This window comes from Diospyros lotus, chromosome 14 (genome assembly GCF_014633365.1).
Source record: "Diospyros lotus cultivar Yz01 chromosome 14, ASM1463336v1, whole genome shotgun sequence".
Classification (NCBI taxonomy): domain Eukaryota; kingdom Viridiplantae; phylum Streptophyta; class Magnoliopsida; order Ericales; family Ebenaceae; genus Diospyros; species Diospyros lotus.
In genome coordinates, this window is record NC_068351.1 from 35,886,556 (window position 1) to 35,907,001 (window position 20,446).

General features: G+C 36.8%; 3 protein-coding genes across 6 annotated transcripts; all 3 read left to right on the forward strand.

Annotated features, from left to right (window-relative positions):
- Positions 1 to 1,231: 1,231 nt before the first annotated feature.
- On the forward strand, positions 1,232 to 8,280 carry LOC127791113 (enoyl-[acyl-carrier-protein] reductase [NADH], chloroplastic-like). 3 transcript variants are annotated; one of them, XM_052320893.1, is made up of 13 exons: positions 1,232 to 1,367; positions 2,786 to 3,079; positions 4,648 to 4,757; positions 4,900 to 4,955; positions 5,036 to 5,120; positions 5,212 to 5,259; positions 6,620 to 6,694; positions 6,807 to 6,918; positions 7,059 to 7,110; positions 7,207 to 7,258; positions 7,360 to 7,417; positions 7,690 to 7,788; positions 7,891 to 8,280. In XM_052320893.1, exons 2-13 carry the CDS (start codon positions 2,803 to 2,805, stop codon positions 8,043 to 8,045), a joined length of 1,179 nt encoding a protein of 392 aa, XP_052176853.1. In that variant the 5' UTR covers positions 1,232 to 1,367; positions 2,786 to 2,802; the 3' UTR covers positions 8,046 to 8,280. The 3 variants fall into 3 exon arrangements, with proteins under 3 accessions (XP_052176853.1, XP_052176852.1, XP_052176854.1); XM_052320892.1 differs by having other exon boundaries at positions 1,282 to 1,371; XM_052320894.1 differs by lacking the exon at positions 1,232 to 1,367 and adding an exon at positions 1,399 to 1,519.
- Positions 8,281 to 10,665: 2,385 nt separating this feature from the next.
- Positions 10,666 to 13,185, forward strand: LOC127789541 (cyclic dof factor 3-like). Of its 2 annotated transcripts, none has more exons than XM_052318441.1 (2): positions 10,666 to 10,954; positions 11,620 to 13,185. In XM_052318441.1, exons 1-2 carry the CDS (start codon positions 10,754 to 10,756, stop codon positions 12,877 to 12,879), a joined length of 1,461 nt encoding a protein of 486 aa, XP_052174401.1. In that variant the 5' UTR covers positions 10,666 to 10,753; the 3' UTR covers positions 12,880 to 13,185. The 2 variants fall into 2 exon arrangements, with proteins under 2 accessions (XP_052174401.1, XP_052174402.1); XM_052318442.1 differs by lacking the exon at positions 10,666 to 10,954 and adding an exon at positions 10,961 to 11,514.
- A 2,432-nt stretch (positions 13,186 to 15,617) lies between these two features.
- On the forward strand, positions 15,618 to 16,669 carry LOC127790593 (probable calcium-binding protein CML41). Its single transcript, XM_052320163.1, has one exon. It carries the CDS (start codon positions 15,850 to 15,852, stop codon positions 16,588 to 16,590), a length of 741 nt encoding a protein of 246 aa, XP_052176123.1. The 5' UTR covers positions 15,618 to 15,849; the 3' UTR covers positions 16,591 to 16,669.
- The last annotated feature ends 3,777 nt before the right edge of the window (positions 16,670 to 20,446 follow it).

The window sequence follows — 20,446 nt, forward strand, 5'->3', positions numbered from 1 at the left end:
CTAAGGGATGCCAGATATCATGCCACAGAAAGATCCTATGGCCATTGTCTATGTACCACCCAAAACATCAGCGAACCTTACCTTTAAGTTGGAAAAGCTTATGCTAGTACCATAAATAGGGGGTCAAAAGAAACAAAAAACATGACTCTCTAATGTAGTAAGAGTGAACCCATTGAATTAAGATGGATTCAGATAAAGTATGCATAAAAAACCAAATGAGCTTAGCAACAAGAACTTGATTCCAAAGGAACAAGGTATGAAGGCCCAAACTGCCTTAATCTTTAAGACAACAAATGTTAGACCAAACCACTTTAGCCTCGTGAGAGGATAAGTTAATCCAATCCAAAGAAAAACATTAGTAATTTGCTCAAGCTCTCTCGAGAATCTTTTTTGAGAGAATAAAATTAAATAGAGACCCAATGAATGTGGATTGTGAACAACACCGATTGAACATGGGGTTATTTAATAATATTATAATCTTTAATCTTTCCACCTAATTAAAAAAAAAAAAGAGGCTTCGTTGGGATTGGGCTACAGAAGAGTGCGATTTTGTTCACCCCTTTAACGGGGGTGAACGTAACCCCCATCAGTGGGGTTAAAAAATAACCCCTTTAACTGAAAAAAAATTACAAAACTGTTTTAAAAAAAATTAATTATGTTTCAAAAAAAAATTTATTTTTAGAATTTAACTGAAAATATGATAGAATCAAAATTGGATGGATTAGAACTTATAAAAAAATGACAGACTTACAAAAATAATTGACTGAGTCAAAACTGAAAAGTGATTATTTTTAATAATTAATTTGTTTGAGTGACTGAAAATGATTTTTTTCAAAAAAATAACTAAAAATATATATTTTTTAAAACATGATTATTTTTTTAACCCTCACTAATAGGGGTTACGTTCACCTCGTTAAAAGGGGTGAACAAAATCGCACTCGCTGTAGGATGCCTCTACTTTCTTATTTAAATTGATATATATATATTTAAGGGTTCCTTTCTCTTTTTAATTATACTACATGTTAAGAGCCTAACCAGAATGAACGGGTCGAATCTGGTTGAGATCCGACCCGAATCAAATCCGTTGATTATTATTATTATTATTAGTATAATTAAAACTAATTAACTATCCATTCAATCCAATTTTAAAACGAATACGGATCTGAGAAGGCCCAATGGGTTTGTATTGTTTGACATTCAGAGAAGCCCAAACGCTGACGCAGTCATCAAAGCCCTCTTCGCTGTTGAAGCAATGTAAATCTCTACTGCTAAAACCCACTAAACTTTGTAAGGGAAGGGAAGGGTTTTCCTTCGACAAAACCCAGCCCCTTCACGACATTGCCGTCTTCCTCCTCCTCCACACTCGGGTAGGTTACTACCTTTTCCCTCTCTGAACTTAAAAATGGCTTCTCTATCAGTTCATTCCCTTGCAATTGAGCTTCTTAAGAAGAGTTCCAAGCACCCATTTGGGTTTATTTTTTAGTGCCTTTAAACCAAACTCGAGCCTTTTGTGTATCAAGTTTGCTACTTCATCTTTCTCTGGTCCTTGTTATATTCTGATACACTCTGCATGCGTGAATCTCTAGTTTTTTACCTTCTTCTGTTCAAAATGATGTTTGTGTCCGTTCGACCCCTGTACTTGAAATTTCACCTTATATGTTGTTCATCTAGCTTAATAAGAAGGTTCACAAGCATTCTTGATTTGAGTTGATCGTGAATATGTTTTCCTTGCTGTGTTTGGCTGCTGAGATAAAGCCAGGGGTTTGCAAGGAAAAGGAGAATTTGAAGTCTTGCTGGGGGGATTTCAATGTTTATGTACATCAAGATGAAACTTTTACATTTTCTATTTACCTGAATTATAAAATTTTGCAAGCAATATTTTCCGTTTTCTCCTAGGTGAACATTTTTTGTTGTTGGGGGGAAGGGTAAGAGAAACGAGAAGAAATTGAGTTAGGTTTTGTTTCTGATCTATTTGTGCTTCAAGGACTTAAAATCATGATGAAATTTTGCTTGCTAGTGATTACATATTTGTGCCTTATTATCATATGTGTTTACATAAAATATATCCATTCTACTGAGAAAAAAAAAATACATCAATTATATTTATTTTTGGGTTCCTGAAATGATAAAATGATTGGAACTTTGGAATACCTTACCTAAAAACAATGGATGTCTCAATTTCTCAAGTTAAAAAGTTAAGCTATTTAGTTTTGGTTCCGGATTAACCATATGTTGGGAATGTTGTACAAAATATTTCAAAAAATTCATGTTTGCAGGGGGTAGTGCCAATTGAGGTTGAAACTATCTATATGTGAACATATACACTTGCTATGTGGACTAGCAAGAGATGAAAAGGGATAATTGTGCTTCTTTGCTGACAGTCTCTTGTAAAAATTTCAAATGCCTGGTGCTGTTTATTTCTAGTCGTAATTGATTTCATCTTGTTGTCAAGTTTCAAGAGCTGAAGTTAGAAGGTAGAAAATGCATACAATCAACATCAATGCAAGACTTTGGTCAAAGCAAACAAACCGAATTTAGATAGATCAGTTATGCTCAATTTAGTGGACCTTTTCTTTTTATTTTTCCTAAATGATTGAAACTCTTAAAATCAAGTGCTTAGTTGTGTTTCTTTGACCTTCTTTGTTCCTGTATTGTCCTTGTTTAAGTACAGGTTGCTCATTCAACTAAAATCTTGAATTGCCACTAGAGATTTTTTCTTTTTATGTCCTTTTGTAAACTTCTTATGGTTCAAGCGTATTGCTGAGATTACTTTTATCTTCCTTAGGACTTTGCTTATTGAAAATGGCGGCAACTGCTTCTACGGGCTTGCAATTTACTGTTGCGAGGCCATCCATTTGTTCCGCTCGCAAAATTTTCAAGGCTGGTGTTGCAAGTGTTGCAGCGGATTCTAAGGGAACATTATGGACTAAGCTTGCTAGCACTTGCCATATATCGTTTGTGCAACATTTCCAGCGTAATTTCATGTCATCTCCTGCAAAGTTTGAGAAGGTTGCTACAAAGGCTATGTCTGAATCTAGTGAAAGCAAGCTTGTATCAGGATTACCAATTGATTTGAAAGGTTAAACTCCTGTATGCCCTTAATTTACACATGCTTTTATTATGGGTTTCTTTCTTCTGATGGAGTGCCTGAAGTGATAGGTCTAGCTGTCTTCAAGCAACTCCATTGTTTATTCGTAAATCAAAATTTTCTATAAGCACAAATTACTGAAGTGACTGAGGAATTGGTACAATTGGGCTCACTTCGCTTCTACTTTTGTTTTTCGTATTTAGTTCAAATTCATAAGTCAAGCTATCTGATTCTGCTACCAACTATCCTACTTTGTTTGTATGCATGGCAGATTGACAATTGTCAATGTTGACATTTCAATGGATTTAGTATTCATTTGCATGTGTTCCTCTCTTTGCTCTTGTGATAGATGAACTCATAAAGCACATCCAAGAAGAGATGCCTTGATGTGTGTTATAATGTGATCTTGGTGGATGTGACAAAAAAGGCAGGAATATTAAGCTTGAATTATGGAGGGAAACTTTTGAATTCAAATATTTCAAGTTCAGCAAGTGAAGAACCAAATATATGGAATTTGAGTTCAATAAAAATAAAAGTTTGAATACTGTCAAGGTGAGACTTGAAAATCAAGTTATTTCTAAAGATTAGTTTAAATATTGTGACTCAATGGTTAAAAAATAAGGAGAAATTATTGAGGATATTGTTGGTCAGAGAATCTAGGCATGATGGAGAAGTGTGTCCAGCATTCTATGTGATTGTAAAATCCTTTTAAAGCTAAAAGAGAAGTTGTTTTGGGCAGTTGTATGACCATTCTTGGTGTATTGGCAATATTGGGCAGAAAAGTATCACAGTATGAGTATAATTAAGATGAAGATGTTAAAATAGATGTGCGACCATTCAAGAAGGGGTAGAACTGGTAATGAAATTATATGTGATAATGTTGGCATGACATCTATTAAGAGAAAGTATGTCAAACGCTATTAAGATGGTTTCAACAGGTGAGAAGAAGAAGATGAATAAACGAAAATTTGAAGCAAGTGGATGGAATGGAAGAAATTTGTTACAAAAGAGGTAAAGGTAACCAAAAAAAAAAAAAGTTAGTTGAAAATTCTTTGACATGGCATAGAATATAATAGTCTTTTGGAAGACATGGCCATAGATAGAGATGGTTGGAGAACTAGAATTCTTGTAGTTGACCCCACCTAGTGAGGTTAGGGGTTTTGATTATTTTTGTTATATATGCTTGCCTTCTATGAGGAGTGATACATACATTTCTTTTTCCTTTCTTTTTATAAGTGAGTTACATGAGGAACCACATTACCATGAGGGTCATCTATTAACTTAAAAGTGGCATTTCAAAGAACCGTATGCAGAGTATCTCTAGGAGTTACTCATCAACTTTAACATTTCATCTTTTTTCTTTAAAAACTTTTATGAAGTAGTTTGTAAAATCATATTTAGTAAATCTCTGAGCCCTTCCAATGTTGCAGTATCTTTAGATTTTGGTTATTTAACTGCTAAGCTCTATTTTAGTGGCCTCCCTCTGACATTTTCTGTTTCCTCATGGTACATTGTAACTATTGTATTTGATCAACTGAACATGAGAGTGCTCTTCATAGGTAAAAGGGCATTTATTGCTGGTGTAGCTGATGATAATGGATATGGCTGGGCCATTGCAAAATCTCTGGCTGCGGCAGGTGCTGAAATCCTCGTTGGCACATGGGTTCCTGTAAGTCAATAGCTGAAGTTCTTTTCTTTTCCCCCAATAAATGGATTGCTGAGGCTCCTTGGTGGTTGTTTTACTTAATTCCTGGGGTCTGTTTTACCTTACCTTAAATTGGCTGGTGTTATGTTGAATCTTTTTTGTGCAGGCCTTAAACATATTTGAATCCAGCTTACGACGTGGAAAGTTTGATGAATCACGCGTGTAAGCTCTCATTTCCCAGTCACACCTAAATGGCAAGTCCTAATAATTGTCATTTTCTGATGAAAAATTAATCGTTTCAGTTTGCCAGATGGTTCTTTGATGGAGATTAGCAAAATATATCCCCTAGATGCAGTCTTTGACAATCCTGATGATGTACCTGATGATGTAAGGCAAAAGTGAATAAGTTTCATTATGCTGTGCATATTAAATATGGCCTGGTGTATTTACCATAAAACTGTCATGTGGCTCCATGCAGGTGAAGACAAACAAGCGTTATGCTGGATCAGCTAATTGGACTGTTCAGGTATATTCTTGTAATCTTTCTGACTCTGTGATGCATGTTTATTTATTGTCTGAGGAGTCTGTGATGTTTTTTAGGAACGTTATTTTGTAGGACAGATTTGTATTATGAGAATACCGACTGATTGGAGGCTTATTTAGGGTTAGAAGGGTTGGGAAAATTGTTTAAAAGGCTAGGTTAAGATATATAATCGTTTGATAGGCAATTTAGAGAAAAATATGTCTGAAAAGATAAATTTTGGAGGGCTGAAAACAGGTCTGAAGGTAGGGTTACAAAATTAAGAATCTGAAATTGAAATATTCGGAAAGTGAGAAATATCTTCTAGACATCATGCAATTCAAAGAAAACATACATGTTTAGAGAAAACTGCAGTAATTGTTCTATTCACAAATGAAAAAGAAAAATTACAACTTTATTTATAGAGTTCTATTAATGTTATTCCCACTAAGGTTTGGAAAATCCTTTTCCTATTGGGAAACTACACAGAACTGAAATGGCTTATAATAAAACCAGGAAAAGACCATAAATAAAACCTATAATAGACTTAAACAAAAAAACTTTAAGGAACATTATGCAGAATGATAAAAACACTGTAATGCATGAAACATAAAAACTAAGTGTAGTAAATCTTGTAGGAGGCTCTTCCTCATCCAAAACATCCCAAATCAATACTTGGGACTTAGAACCAGTTTTAGGATGCCCCTCTTATATGTCTGTAGAGGCTGTTGCCAGTGTCCACCTAATGCGTCTAAATATGGAAGTCCATTGCTTTAATGGGATTTTGCTTAGAAGCGGGTGTAAGAATCGTCAAGTGAATTTAAAACTTCAGCCAATTTCATTGCTGACTGGTCTTATTTTTACTCATCTGAAAGCCATGAGGGGGTCAACTTGAATTGTCACAGTCCTTTACCTTAAAATACTGCAATAGTCATGGTATCGCTCTTTTCTGTGACAATGTACCATTGCCACGTAGAATTAATTAACATTTAATTAAGAAAAAGAGGAATATCTCAGTTTTTTTTTTTTTTTGGGTCACCTCATTTTTGGAAATAAATTTTTGTCAATAATCATTTCTTGGATTAAGGCATTTAGGTTATTTGATGTTTTGCATTTGCTTAAATTTCTTTTGGTGTTTCTTGTATTTGTATATACATCTTTCTCTGTGTGTTTATGTGTGTATGCCTCTTTCTCTTAGCAGTTCTCATTATATGCTTTGAACTTTGCCTAGACTCAAAACTGAATCCAGATTTTGGATTGGTTTCTCTGAGGAACCATACATTCATGATGAGACGATATGGCCATATTTTAAGTTTGCTTAAGAAGATTTTGAAGTATCATATTAATTGTTTCTGATATGTCACAGGAAGTTGCAGAAGTAGTGAAGCAGGACTTTGGAAGCATTGATATTCTTGTGCATTCACTTGCTAATGGACCAGAGGTATGCAATTTGCATCACGGTACATGTATGCTCATTATCTTTTCCCTTTTGTTCGTTCCCCAGGTGTTAGTACATTCTTCATCTTTTTGCTTATTAGGAGTCATCTGCGTAGGTCACTAAACCTCTGTTGGAGACATCCAGGAAGGGATATCTTGCTGCTGTATCTGCTTCAAGTTATTCATACGTTTCTTTACTGAAACATTTTCTTCCTATTATGAATGCAGGCATGTTCTTTCCTACTTGGACAATATGATCTGAGTTGTCTTTTCATACCTTCTGCCTCTCGTTTTCCCATTTTGCTTGTTTGATTATATGTTTTTGCTTGGGCAAGACATGAAGAAACTTAAGAATGTTGTTAATGCAGGTGGGTCCTCAATATCTCTTACGTACATTGCTTCTGAGAGGATCATTCCAGGGTATGGGTATTTTTCACTCGCTCAAGTTTACACCTCCCATGCTTGAAATTTCATGGATAATTGAGTTTCCTTCACTTTGAACTATATCACACACAGTTATGGAGGCGGCATGAGTTCAGCCAAAGCAGCACTAGAGAGTGATACAAAAGTAAGTTATCCGGAAATAGCTTCATAGGCTTTTGGTTGACACAAATTGATGGCGGTTTCCTATTTTTGTTTCTAACATCCTAGTTCAATTGATTAATTCAGGTTCTTGCTTTTGAAGCTGGAAGAAAGCATAAGATTAGGGTCAATACAATTTCTGCTGGTAACTTGCACTTTTATCATTCAATGTTTGGCTTGTTAAATCTAGAGCCCGTTTTGATCAACCCGGATGGGTCACCACCTCCCATGAGTAATTAGCCACTCATATCTTATAAAATGCTATAGCCTAAGCAAGTGGTGATTTCTAATTTGTAGTTCCTTCTGTCTTGAGCCCGTACTTGTGGCTTTCTTTGTGTCACCTGGCTGATCTCTCTCGGCGCTTTCTCTGTCAATCTCTGGCATGACATTTGTGACTGATAAAGGTAAAATTACCAGGTCCGTTGAGGAGCCGGGCTGCAAAGGCAATTGGATTCATAGATACAATGATCGAGTACTCAGTAGCCAATGCCCCGCTGCAAAAGGAATTATCAGCAGGTGGTGGATCCTATTCCTTCTTCATAGCTTATGACTAGTTGTTCCCTTGCTGCTTATTAATTTACCGACTTACCCATAACCACGGTGGTTGCGATTGTCCAGATGAGGTGGGGAACACCGCTGCATTCCTGGCATCGCCGCTAGCCTCTGCCATCACCGGCGCTGTCATCTACGTTGACAATGGACTGAATGCAATGGGGGTGGGTGTCGATAGTCCCATATTTAAGGACCTTGACATTCCAAAGGACCGACCTTGAGGACAAGCATTGGAGTTAAGAGGGGAGAGAGGCATCATCATCCATCATCCATCATCATCGGAAGAGCTTTCAAGTGTTCGTGTTTAAGTTAGTGGTAGTGTTTTCTAATGGTTTGGGCGGCGAGCCCCCCATTTTTGTCACCATGGGAGAGATTCAATCTCTATTATTATTTGATATGGATATATAGTTGTGATCATCCATCTGATTGGAGGGTTGCAATTTAGTTGCTCTGATAGTTAAACCATCTTCTTGATTGGCCGCCTGAAAAGCAAAAGCAACAAAGTTAAACAAATAAAATAAAAGAAAATTAAAAGAATAAAGCATCTTTGTGGATGTCCAAATCAAATGCCAAGCAAGAAGATTGAAGATGCCAGCCAGCCGCCCACTCTAATCAGATATTATTTTTAATTGTCATATAATTAATCCTTAATTAAGGATGTCTCTTTGGAGCTATCCAGACACCTGTCTTGTTTAATTAAAGATAAAAAGTAGAGGGAAAGATGCACCACTTTTTACTTATGTTGCACGAAAATGTAGAAATAGATTTTTTTTTTAAAAAAGTAAACATAAATAAAATTTGAAATAAAAATAAAAAATATTTTTAAAATATTTAAAAAATAAAAAAATAATATAAATATTTTCGTGCAACATAACTTTTAACCACCCCAAAAGTGATTAAAAAAGAAAGATATGTTGTTTGGGCTTCACTTTTTGGGAGTTTGGATGAGACAGGTAGGTGTCCGTCTCCATCATCCTCAACTCTCAAGCCTGCGGTCACCGGCTGGGGTCTACACATTCCGTGCGTCCGATGACGTGTACGCTCTTGATCATCTCTAACGCCTGCCAATCCTACGCGTGTCCCCCCTCTAACTCGCTTTACCTTGAAGTTTCTGCTGCTGCTGTTATCCCCGCCCGCCCGTCTCCATTTCATCAACAACCCTATTCATTTCAATAGTTAATTTAATATAACAAATTAATGCTCTCACCTTCCTCTAAATATTAAATATTAAATTATTTGTCAAGATAATATTTTTATTCATTGAGTATTTAAAATTCTCATTCCTAATTGACTCTTTGATATTTCAAGTTTTTTAAATGATTTTTTTTAAATTTATAATTTTATCAATATTTTTATTAATGTTATTATCTAGATATAATAATAATTTAAAATTATGAAATTCTATCCTTTCAAGTTTATAGTTTTCGAGATATTTGTGAAATAAAAATCGTTAGGGGCATAGAATATCTTCTATATGAGTCTTTTGATACTTAAGTTAGTTTATAAAAAAGTTAGAAACAAAAAAATTGTAATATGAGTAAAGTTTTAAGAACAATGCTACATGAACAAAAAGGTGGACAACTTCAAGTTCTCGCGATATTTTGACATCAAAATACAGTAAGAACTTGGCATGTTTTTGAATATCCGTCCAAATGTAGAACCCACTCTGACTCTTTCTTTCATTCTTACCGTCATTCTCTTTTACTTTGAGGCACTCTTATCTTAAGAAACCCTTATTATTTCCCATAGAAGCACCTATTGTCGCCTCCATTACCATCGAATGCCCTCATTTTCATAGATAGAGTGGCTCTGCATGCAGCATTCTTACAGATCTAAGCATTTAAATGCCTAACATTAAAATTTTGCTCTGAAATTGGTGGAATTTGAATAGGATTTTCCCATTTTCTTTAATATTTTCTGGAACAAGACTGATCTTTCAAAATTTTCTTTTTAGTCTTTGGAGACTGTTCAATTATTTTACATTTAAATGAAGTTATGTACTTCTTTTCCTTATCAATACAAGCCCCTGAGAGGTCCCTTTTGGTACTTGATTTTAGAAATTCTTATAAAAGTTCTGGACTTCTCGAAGTATCATCCAAGTGTCCATTTTTCTATGAGGTGTTTTGTACACTGGAAGAAAGACTTTGAATGCTAGAAACTAGTGGCAAAAACATATCAACAGAAAAGTAAAAATATAATGAAACTACTAAAAAAAAATTGCAACATATGGCATCAAAGGGAATAGATGATGTAGTGAAAATAGAAAGGTAATGGGTCTCCGTGAGGTAGAGTGAAAGAGAGAGTGAGAGGTTGGTAATGGAATCTCTGAGAGCGTAAGTGAAAGAGAAAATAGAGGTGAGAGTGAAAGAGAGAGTGAGAAATAAGGGTGAAGTTGTCTTTTACGTTAAAGGTTAGATATGTAATTTGCTTAGAGTTGTCCACCTTTTTATTCTTGTAGCATTTTTTAAGTTTTAATTTTATTTTGTTTGAAAGAATTATTTTTTATTCATATTTTTTAAATTATTTATTCCAAATTTTTGGATAGAACGCCAGGGAGGTTTGACATGTTGTTGTACATAAGTGAAAGCTGCAACCAAGTACAGGTTTTATCTACTGCCTGCCAATAGGGATGTGCCACGTAAGTGGAAGTTATGTGGGCCAAGCGGTTACTGTACTAACGTAGAGGCGGATTGGTCAAAGAGTGCACCAAGTTTTGGTGCAACGGGAGCAGAAAAGAATCTAAGGATGTGGGAGGAAGATATCTAGGCCACAAGAACTTGTGGCTGAGAAATCTTTGGCCGCGTGACGTGGCGCCCACCCTTTCTATTCATTTTTAACAAATCAAAATCATAGCCCCCAGCGATGCCAACCCACCCACTCTCCCTGGATTTTCTCGGCCACTTTCCCGCTTTTTCTAGTGAAAAAATTTATGGAAAAGATGAAAGACCCGGCGATCAAGCTCTTCGGCAAGGAGATTGGCCTGCCGGAAAACGGCGCTACCGCTGCCATCGGAGACTGCTCGGCTGAAGATGGTGGTTCGGTGACGGGTACTTCTTGTTTGGAAGGCGAGAAAGCGAGCAGAGCGGTAGAAGAAGAAGGAAAGGAAGCAGAAACAGAAGCAGGAAACAAGGTTCAAACTCTATGCATATCTATCTGCATAAAATATAGATAGATCCCAATAAATTATCTGCCAAATTGAGAGCACCCACTTGCCATATTGCTTTATAAAATAGTGGACGGTTCCAGTTTCTCACTTTTTTTCGTCGTTTCAAGTACTGACTGCAATTTGGATTTTCTCTTACTTTGAATTTTCAACTTTCCCATTCCATGAGTGTGTTTTCTTTTCTGAATAATGCGCTTTGTGTAGATCAATTCCTTTCCTGTGTCCGTTATACCCAGATGAATTTTTAATTTTTTTTTTCTATGCCTTTTGAAGATTGGAGTCTGATACGATTCATAAAACTCGAATTCAGTAGCTTGTTAGTTGTAAACTTAGTTGTGTGCTTCCTTCTCATTGATGACAACTTCAAGGGAAGACGAAGAAGGCTTTGTTTCCTTTTGCTTTTGTCTTAATTTTTATGTAACTTCCAGGAGGATCCTTGATGTGGGAATTTTGCTTAATTAACGTCTTTAATTTGAAACCATCCAACAAGCAGACCACTCGTTCTTGCTTCTGGAACTTTCTTGAATGTCCGTCTCTGTACTCACTCTTCCCTGTGATTTTATAGCACTTGTTTCAATTTTATATATATTCCTCCTCTTCCCTCTATGACTCATTTTCTTTTCGAATTTCAGGATCCACAGCTCACTAGGAATGAACAGAAAGAACATTCTACAGCTCCGAATATGGAGGAGGAGTCTTCTGAAAATTCGGAAGCACTGCCAGTGCCAGAGCATGATGAGATCCCAAAATCGCCCTCAGCAACTGCAGGGGCTCCTAAGACCGAAAATGATCAAAGTGATGCTAATAACCCGCAACAGAAACCCCTGAAGAAGCCCGATAAGATTCTTCCATGCCCGCGATGTAACAGCATGGACACGAAGTTCTGTTACTACAATAACTACAACATCAATCAACCACGGCATTTCTGCAAGAGCTGTCAAAGATACTGGACTGCTGGGGGCACCATGAGGAACGTGCCGGTTGGAGCCGGGCGTCGAAAGACCAAGAATTCTGCCTCCCATTGTCACCACATCACCATCTCTGAAGCTCTCCAGGCGGCTCGCGTAGATGCCCCCAATGGAGCTCCCCACCCTGCATTCGAAATCAATGGATCTGTACTTTCCTTTGGGCCGGACTCACCACTTTGCGAATCCATGGCTTCTGCCTTAAATCTTGCAGACAAGAAGGCTCCTAATGGCATCATCCGTCGTGGTTTCTATAGAGTTGATCAAGGGAAAACAACAGTTGGTCGAAATGGTGGAGAAAATGGCGATGATTGCTCATGTGGATCATCCGTCACAACTTCAAATTCAGTGGAGGAAGGAGTGAGAAATGGGCTACAAGAACCGATTTTGCGGAATTTGAATGGCATGTCTTCACAAATTCCATGCCTTCATGGAGTTCCCTGGCCTTATCCCTGGAATCCTGCAGTTCCTGTACCGGCTTTTTATCCTCCCGGCTTCCCTATACCGATCTATCCTTCACCTTATTGGAATTGTAGCATACCGGGTGCTTGGAGTGTTCCTTGGTTGCCACCACCATCTCCCTCAACAACCCAAAAGACACCAACTTCAACTCTGGGGAAGCATTCAAGAGAAGGAAACTTGCTTAAACCAAGCAATCAAGATGAAAAAGTGCCACTAGAGCCTAAGAATTCAGGGAGATCCATCTTAATTCCAAAGACTTTAAGGATTGATAACCCGGATGAAGCTGCAAGAAGTTCTATATGGACCACACTGGGGATTAAGAATGATTCCACGAGCAGGATTGGGCTTTTCAAGGCCTTCCAAGCAAAGGGTGACGAAAAGAATCATGCTCCTGTGCCCCCTTCCCCGCTGCAGGCTAACCCTGCAGCCCTGTCTAGGTCCCTCAGTTTCCAAGAGGGAGCCTGAAGTAGTGCTGTATGTTAAGGGAGAGAAAAATGGGGCATTGAGCTTATCCAAATGAATTTGAGTCACCGATCTCTGTTTGGATAGATCGCATTTGTGTGATGCCCCCTCTCTTGTTTTGTCTGTGACGCTGTATATATCTATACATAGGAAGGATACTGACGTTAGAATAGGGATTGGGATGGTTGTTAGATGGTACCAAGAAGCAGGTTTTAATAATGTAACTTTTAACTGTCAAACTCAATCTGAAAATGGCTCTTTTCCTCCTCATTTTCCTTTGTGGTTATGAATAATAATGCAGTTCTTCAATCTCTTGGTATTTCATCTTTCTGCTTCGTAACAAGATGGTCCTTTCTTTGTTCGTCCTAAAAAAGGAATTATGTTCCTAAAAGATCTTAGGCCCGGAATGTGATTTGTCATCCAACAACAACCTACCACGTCTTTATTCCCACTGCATGAGATCGGTTACATGCATTCTAGCTTCACATCCCAATACCTGCACCCACCAAGAAGTATGGCAAATCCACCCAAGGTCCAAATCGCAGGAGGTCCTGCTACCAAAGAAAGTGGTGAGATTGCTAGAGGTTGATCTTGGAAAGACCCTTCCATATTTAAATCAGAGTCTAGGATCCCAAAGGAAATGTAAAAAGAGAGGAGTGCATGAGGTAGTAAGAGGAGGAAATAGACAGTGGCAGAGCCAAGAAAGAATTTTAGTCCGGGCTAATGGCTAATTTTATCACTGACCAAATTATAAAAATTATAATTATTCATACTAATATATATAAAAAATTAAAAAATAAAAAAATCAACTGGGGCCAAGACTCCAGCTGGCCAAAATGTGGCTCCGCCACTAGAAAAAGAAAGAATACAACGTCTTTTTAAATCAATAGACTCTATCATCCTCAGTCTATATGTACTTACTTGATAGTGATATCATATGAGATTAGTCATAGCTATAGCATTACAGCTCCGAAGAGCATTCTTTTCGATTACTCTTTTCTCTACCAATCGATAGGTAGACAAAATTTATATATATATATATCTATATTCTCTTGTAGCTTTGGTTATTGTTTGATAAGATTGTTCTTCTTCTTTTGCTTGAGGTTAGAGTATCCAAAATCATGTGAGGATGATTGCCTTATTGGTTGAATTTTCTCTATAAGTTGGTTTGACAAGAAGGGTGACTGGTAGCTGTGCCATGACACTGCTAGTTGCCTAAACTCTTTTAGAGAGTTGATCTATTGCTAAGATAACTAGATAAAGCGTTTTGGATCGTACCAACCCAATCTCAACCTTTGACCCACGGCTTAATCCTGTCCCTTGGCCCACGGGCCGACCCTAACTTGATCTTGGCCCTACACCAGTCTGCAATAGTATCATTACTGTCGCATGTTGGGTACTTTCATGCTAGCTCTAAATCTCATTCTCATTAATGAGGATTTCATTCTCATTAATGGTAGATCTCATTCGTATTTAATGAAGGTCTCGTCGGTACCATGCCACTGTCAGGGAGCCCCATCGGCGCCAGACATCCACTCCCATCACCTTGCAATGTCCGATGCAAGCTTACATGCAGGAGAATCTATCCTCCTATATAAATTATGTCTATTAAGAGACAAGGTATGTTATTTTCTAATTTACTGATATTCTGTCAATTTAATCTTTTATTTACTTAAACGTCAGAGTACTTGCAGGTGTCAATCACCCCTCGACAAACTGATCATCAAAGCCTATTTCCTGACTCACGTCTGGCCATCCTTTGAGCCGGAAGAAACAAGTTTTAATTGATTTTTAATTTGTTTTGATCAAGAATCAATCTAAAAAAAATAAAATAAAAATTAGCTAAAAATAAATAATATTATTAAGAATCTCGACCGTAGTTGATCTGGTTTTCGGTTTGAAATTTTTAAGAATCCCGATCTAAATTGAGTCCGAACCAATATCAGTTTGGTCAGTCTGAATCGAAAGACCTCCAGAATTGGTGAATGGGCAATGAATTAAATTTTGGGTAGACACATAAGAAATAGATATTTAGTTGTTGGTAGCAAACCAGGGCCATTAAATTTCGAGCAATGCTAGGGGCGTCACTGATGACATTGTCATCATCAGTGATGTGGCACCCCATCATTGGAGGAGGAGGTGGGCCCCTACCAATTTTTCTTAAATTTCAGGGTCAAATTGACTCGTTGGGAGGGGACTATTTCCAAAGAAAGAAAAAGGGAAAAAAAAAAAAGAGTTAATGCTGTTTAAATGCAAATTTGTCATTTCTGTGGCATTTCCTCGTCCTTTCCTGTGAACTTACCCTTCCCTATCCATGGAGAAAGGCAGGTCAGGTCAGGTCAACGTTGCCTTTTCTGTTTTCTCTTTCTTTTATTCATTTTATGCATTATTTTAATAAAAAAGTGAAGCTACATACATTAATATTCTCAACACTTTGATTGGATACATATGCTCTCTAATTAAGAGCAAATTTATTCTTATGTTGTTACATTAATTAATCTAAAAACAAATAAAATATTAATTTACTGAGATGAGACCCTACGGAACTCCGATCTCAGGAGCTTCTTTATCACAACATTGCAATCATTTAAGGGTTGTTAAATGATTGTAAATTATTAATATATATATATGTATGTATTAATATATTCAAAAGCCGAACAGCATTAGAAGCGTGTTTTAGCAATGCTCAATCAGTTGCAGGGTAGGGGTAAGGAAAAACGCATGCACATACCAGGAAGATCCTTTGGACTTCCAGCGCATGCAACATGCATATATAAATTCAAAAGACTCTGATTTTCATCTCAATCAGATCAACTAATTAGAACCCTAAACTCTGTACTCCTGCTGCTGCAGATACATAGATAGATAGATTGATATATAGCTCAATTGTAATTATACCCTTTTCCAACAATAGTTTGTGTGTGTGTGTGTGTGTCTATATATATATATATATATTTGTGGGTTCGTTTCATCATGATGCACACACTACTACTACTACTGCATCATGAGTATTTGGTTTTATGGTTTTCCTACTGCTGCTGCTGCTGCAATATGACTCTCCAGACCACACTTGACTACTTCCTCTTCCTCCTCCTCTTCTTCTTCTCCTCCTCCTCCTTTTTCTTCAATCTCAGCTCATGGAAGGCCTGCCCCTCACCCTGGCATGAACTACTACTACTACTGCAGAAGAACAGCGCCCTTAAAGCCGCCGCCGCCAACTCCAACGCCAAGCCTACTACTTGTACTAATGCAAAACGCGAGGATGAGGAGGAGGACGATGGTAAGTACTTGTCCAGAACAGAAGTTGAGGCGGTGATGGGCAAATTAGGATTAATCAATATGTGTTGCTCATCATCGTCATCGTCATCGTCATCTGGAGCAGGAGATGATCAGGTGGGGCTGGCCCGGAGAATAGGGTCGGATGACATAGCGGCTTTGTTTGAGGGGGAGGAGGAGGAGGAGGGGGTGAGCATGGAAGAAGCAGAAGAAGCTTTCGGCGTGTTCGATAGCAACTCGGATGGTTTCATCGACGCAAGTGAGTTGGAGAAAGTGCTTTCTGCCTTGGGCTTTGCTCATGTTGCAAACGAAGCGGATTGCCAAGCCATGATTCGAGCCTTCGATGTGAATGGTGATGGAAGGGTCGATTTTGCTGAATTCAACACCTTGCTCTTTGAAACCCAATCTTTTGAAAATCAGACCGCACCGGCCTATTAACTGTGTCACATGTAATTCGTCCGACCGGATAATGTAATATATATTTTATAATTAAATAATATATATTATATTTAAAATATTAGTGCTTTATATATTATTATATACAATATTATTATTAATTAATATACAACTAATATTTTATATATAATTATTATATATATTATTAAAAAATTAATTAATAATTAAAAAATTAAAAGAGAGTGATGGAGTAAAAAAAATCGAGGTCAACTCGATTCTCAATTTATCGGTCCGATTATATTTTGATCAGGTTAAAAAGTATTTAATTTTTTGAGTCAAATCGAACTGAATAGACCACCAATTATTGATTAAACCGATTTGACTGGCCAATCTAGTCTGATTTTAAAATATTATTCAAACCAGCGACTCTCTTAATTAAATGTAAATAATAATGCTACTTAAAATTATTAATTGTCGTTAATTTTGTATTGTTGTTATTCATCATTATTCACTTCTTATACACCATATTAATTGAATTATTATTATTATTAAAATAATAATATTAAAAAATATCTGATCAGGCATCCTTTACTTAAAAGATATATACAGATTTAGGTAGGCAGGTAGCCAGTGACTTGGTGCCTAATTAAATTTGATGCCATCTTAATTAATTTCAAACGCCTTTTACAATTTATAACAGGCTGAGCCGAGTGGCCTCTTGATAAAATAGAGAGGCCCATAAGATATTTTATTAATATAAATTAATGCATGGAAGGATCTTTGCTTAATTCAATTGGTTAGAGTTAAGCACTATTTTAGGATTTTAAATCAAAACACAATTACGATCAAACCATTAAACACACAAATAAATATAAAAATTCAAATCGAAAAAAATTACGAGAAAAAGTAACAAAATATCACTAAGATGATATTGGTATAATAATTTTAAAGCATTTGACACATTTATAGACTTAACATTCATCTATAGATGTATACAAAAAATTATATTCTAATAAGAAGATTGGAGATAAATTTCAATCATAATCAAATTTAAAGTCTTAATCACAATCAAATTAAAAATTTAAATCTCGGATGAATTTGAATTTTGGATCATAATTATCACAATCTCTATTTTAACATCAAATTCAAATATGAAATTATCCATAATTATTTCTTTTAACAAAATTATAAAAAAATTAATTTTCTTGACAAATACCAACCAAATCCATACAACGCTTTTGCAATAGATATTTTCAGTCACACTCAAAATATAAGTGACAAGATTAGACTCAGCATACCTTTGAAGGGGTTTGATATTTTTTCTATGTTTGGTTTTTACAAATATAATATTGTAATGGGTTAATATATTCTTTTGGGCTTGACTTAATCTAAAACGAAGAATCAAATGTTTGGATATTATTAATTTCGGGCTCCACCTGAATATCATAACTCTTTTGACTTATAGGGTTAGACTTTTTTTGCAAACAAATCACAAAACATAGCAATTTTATAAAAAAAGAATATATATTTTTGCTAATTATAACTTTAGATACTTTTGGATCCCATAAGTTATAGCCATTAACACCAAATTTATAACCAAGAAAGACACATTGGTTAGACCTTCGTTCTAATTTTTCATCATCAATGTGAGCAAAAGCAGGACATCAAAAATTTTTTAAATCAAAATAATATGCAGGAGTATCAGACCATATCACTTCTAGAGTTTTCTTATTAATGGAAAAGTAAAAAAATTGATTAATGAGAAAACATGCCATGTTTGCAGCCTCAGCCCAAAATAATTTAGATAAACTTGAATTTTACAACATATAACATATCTTTTCCATCAAGGTTTTGTTCATCTGCTTAGCAACACCAATTTTCTATGTATACCTGAAATTATTAAATGTCTTAGAATCCCTTCTTTATTGTAGCAATTATTAAATTTATTTGAACAAAATTCTAAACCATTATCAGTACGAAAAAACTTAATCTGTCTTTTAGTTTATTTTTCAATTATAATCTTCCATTGTTTAAACTTAGCAAAAGCATCAATCTTTTGTTGTAAAAAAAATGCTCAAACTTTCCTACAAAAATTATCGATAAAAGTCAACATATATCTAGCACTATCTTCAGAGGGCATTTTGGCATGACCCCAGATATTAGAATAGACGTAATCCAATATCCCTTTCGTATTGTGAATATTTTTATTAGATCTAACTCATTTTTTCTTACAAAAGACGCAATACTCACAGAAATTCAATTTTTCAATACTTTGCCATTCTATAAGTCATTTTCTATTTAATTTAGTAATACATATTTCACTCATATATCCAAAATACAGTTGGCACAATTGAGTGATATCAGTATCTGTAATACCCGGTATTACATGGTATTGAAAATAAATAATTTTTGATTATTTTGAAAGGATCTCGGGTGTGCAGGAAGCCCAATAGTTGGTTTCGAAAAATTAATTAATAAAATTATCGAATTGGTGACAAGGAGTGCCTCAGGACTTAGATGTCCAGTGACGAGGCCAAGAGATTGGTAAGCGTCTCGAGATGAGGATAATGACGCTGGAAGTAGTCCGACCGAGAATAATTTTCAGAATAATTTCTATATAAGCCCGAGTGGGTGCCAGTCTCGAATGGTTGCAGAGAACTTTCGGGAAGCTGAAGGGACCCTAGGGGTGGTCCGATTTTGCAATTAAGGCAACCCTGAAGTGTTTTTAGGTGGAGTAAAGGTCCCATGCAGGCGCAGGGACGAGGTCGATATTCCCAAGTAAATGTCGGTTATTAATTTTAGAGAATTAAGGTCTTTGGTGACTTGAGGGTAATTAAATTAAAACCTTGGAAGGTCCAAGTGCAATTAATAATTCTTCAAATGCAATTACCCAAATTTTCTAAGTGAGATTATGAGGAATAGAGAGGGGGCAAAGATGTAATTTATGTATATACATATATATATAGAGGACGTATATGCGTGAGATATCGGGAGGGAGGAGCCGAGAGCAGGAGAGAGAGAGAGATCGCGAGAGTGTGAAAGAGCTCGCGGGAGAGAGAGAGAGAGAGATCGCGAGAGTGTGAAAGAGCTCGCGGGAGAGAGAGAGAGAGAGCTTGAGGCATCGGCAGCCATGGCCGATAGGGAAGCAGTGGCTGGTGCGGGCTGGTAGTGGCTGAAGTAGTGGCTGTGTAGCAACTAAAAGCGACCAACGGATGGCGGGGGTCGCAGGAGCAATCAATGGCTGTGGAAGGCGGCCGCGACAGGGCGGCCAGGAGCTCCGATCGTCGGCTATGGCGGACGCGTGGGAGTTGCAGCAGCTAGTTGTGCGTGGAAGGCCGTCTGTGATGGTGGCTCGCGGTGGAGGCGTGACGGCCGGTGGCGCTGCGCGTTGTGTTATTGCTGGGGGGGCGGCGGCGGCGTGGCCATGAACGGCGGTTGGTGGAGGCAAGCAGCCCAGCGGGTGCTGGTGCGCGCGCAGGAGCCGCGTGCGGGAGAAAAAGAACAGGGAAGAAGAAGAGGAAAATAGAAAAGAAAAAAAATGAAAAGAAAATAATGGAAAAATCTTGAAAATGGGAAAAATATGATGAAATTCCAGAAAATTCTAGAAAAATTTTAGAAATTAATTCGGGGCTTGAGGAGTGTGTCGGAAGCTTGAAAATGGGATTTTGGGCGCAAGTGGCAGCTTGAGAGCCAACGTCGGTGTGGACGTTTTTCAAATTTCTCTCCAGATGAGTTGAGGTAAATTAATATTTCTTCCCAAATTATTTGCATTAAGCGAGTTAATGTAGAATAATTATTTGTTGGATTAAACCCTATGTCGGGGTTGTTTGGAAAGTTGTTGATGGTTGGTTTATGCCATGGTTGGTGTTGTTTTTGTTGAGTTGTTGATAGATGGTTC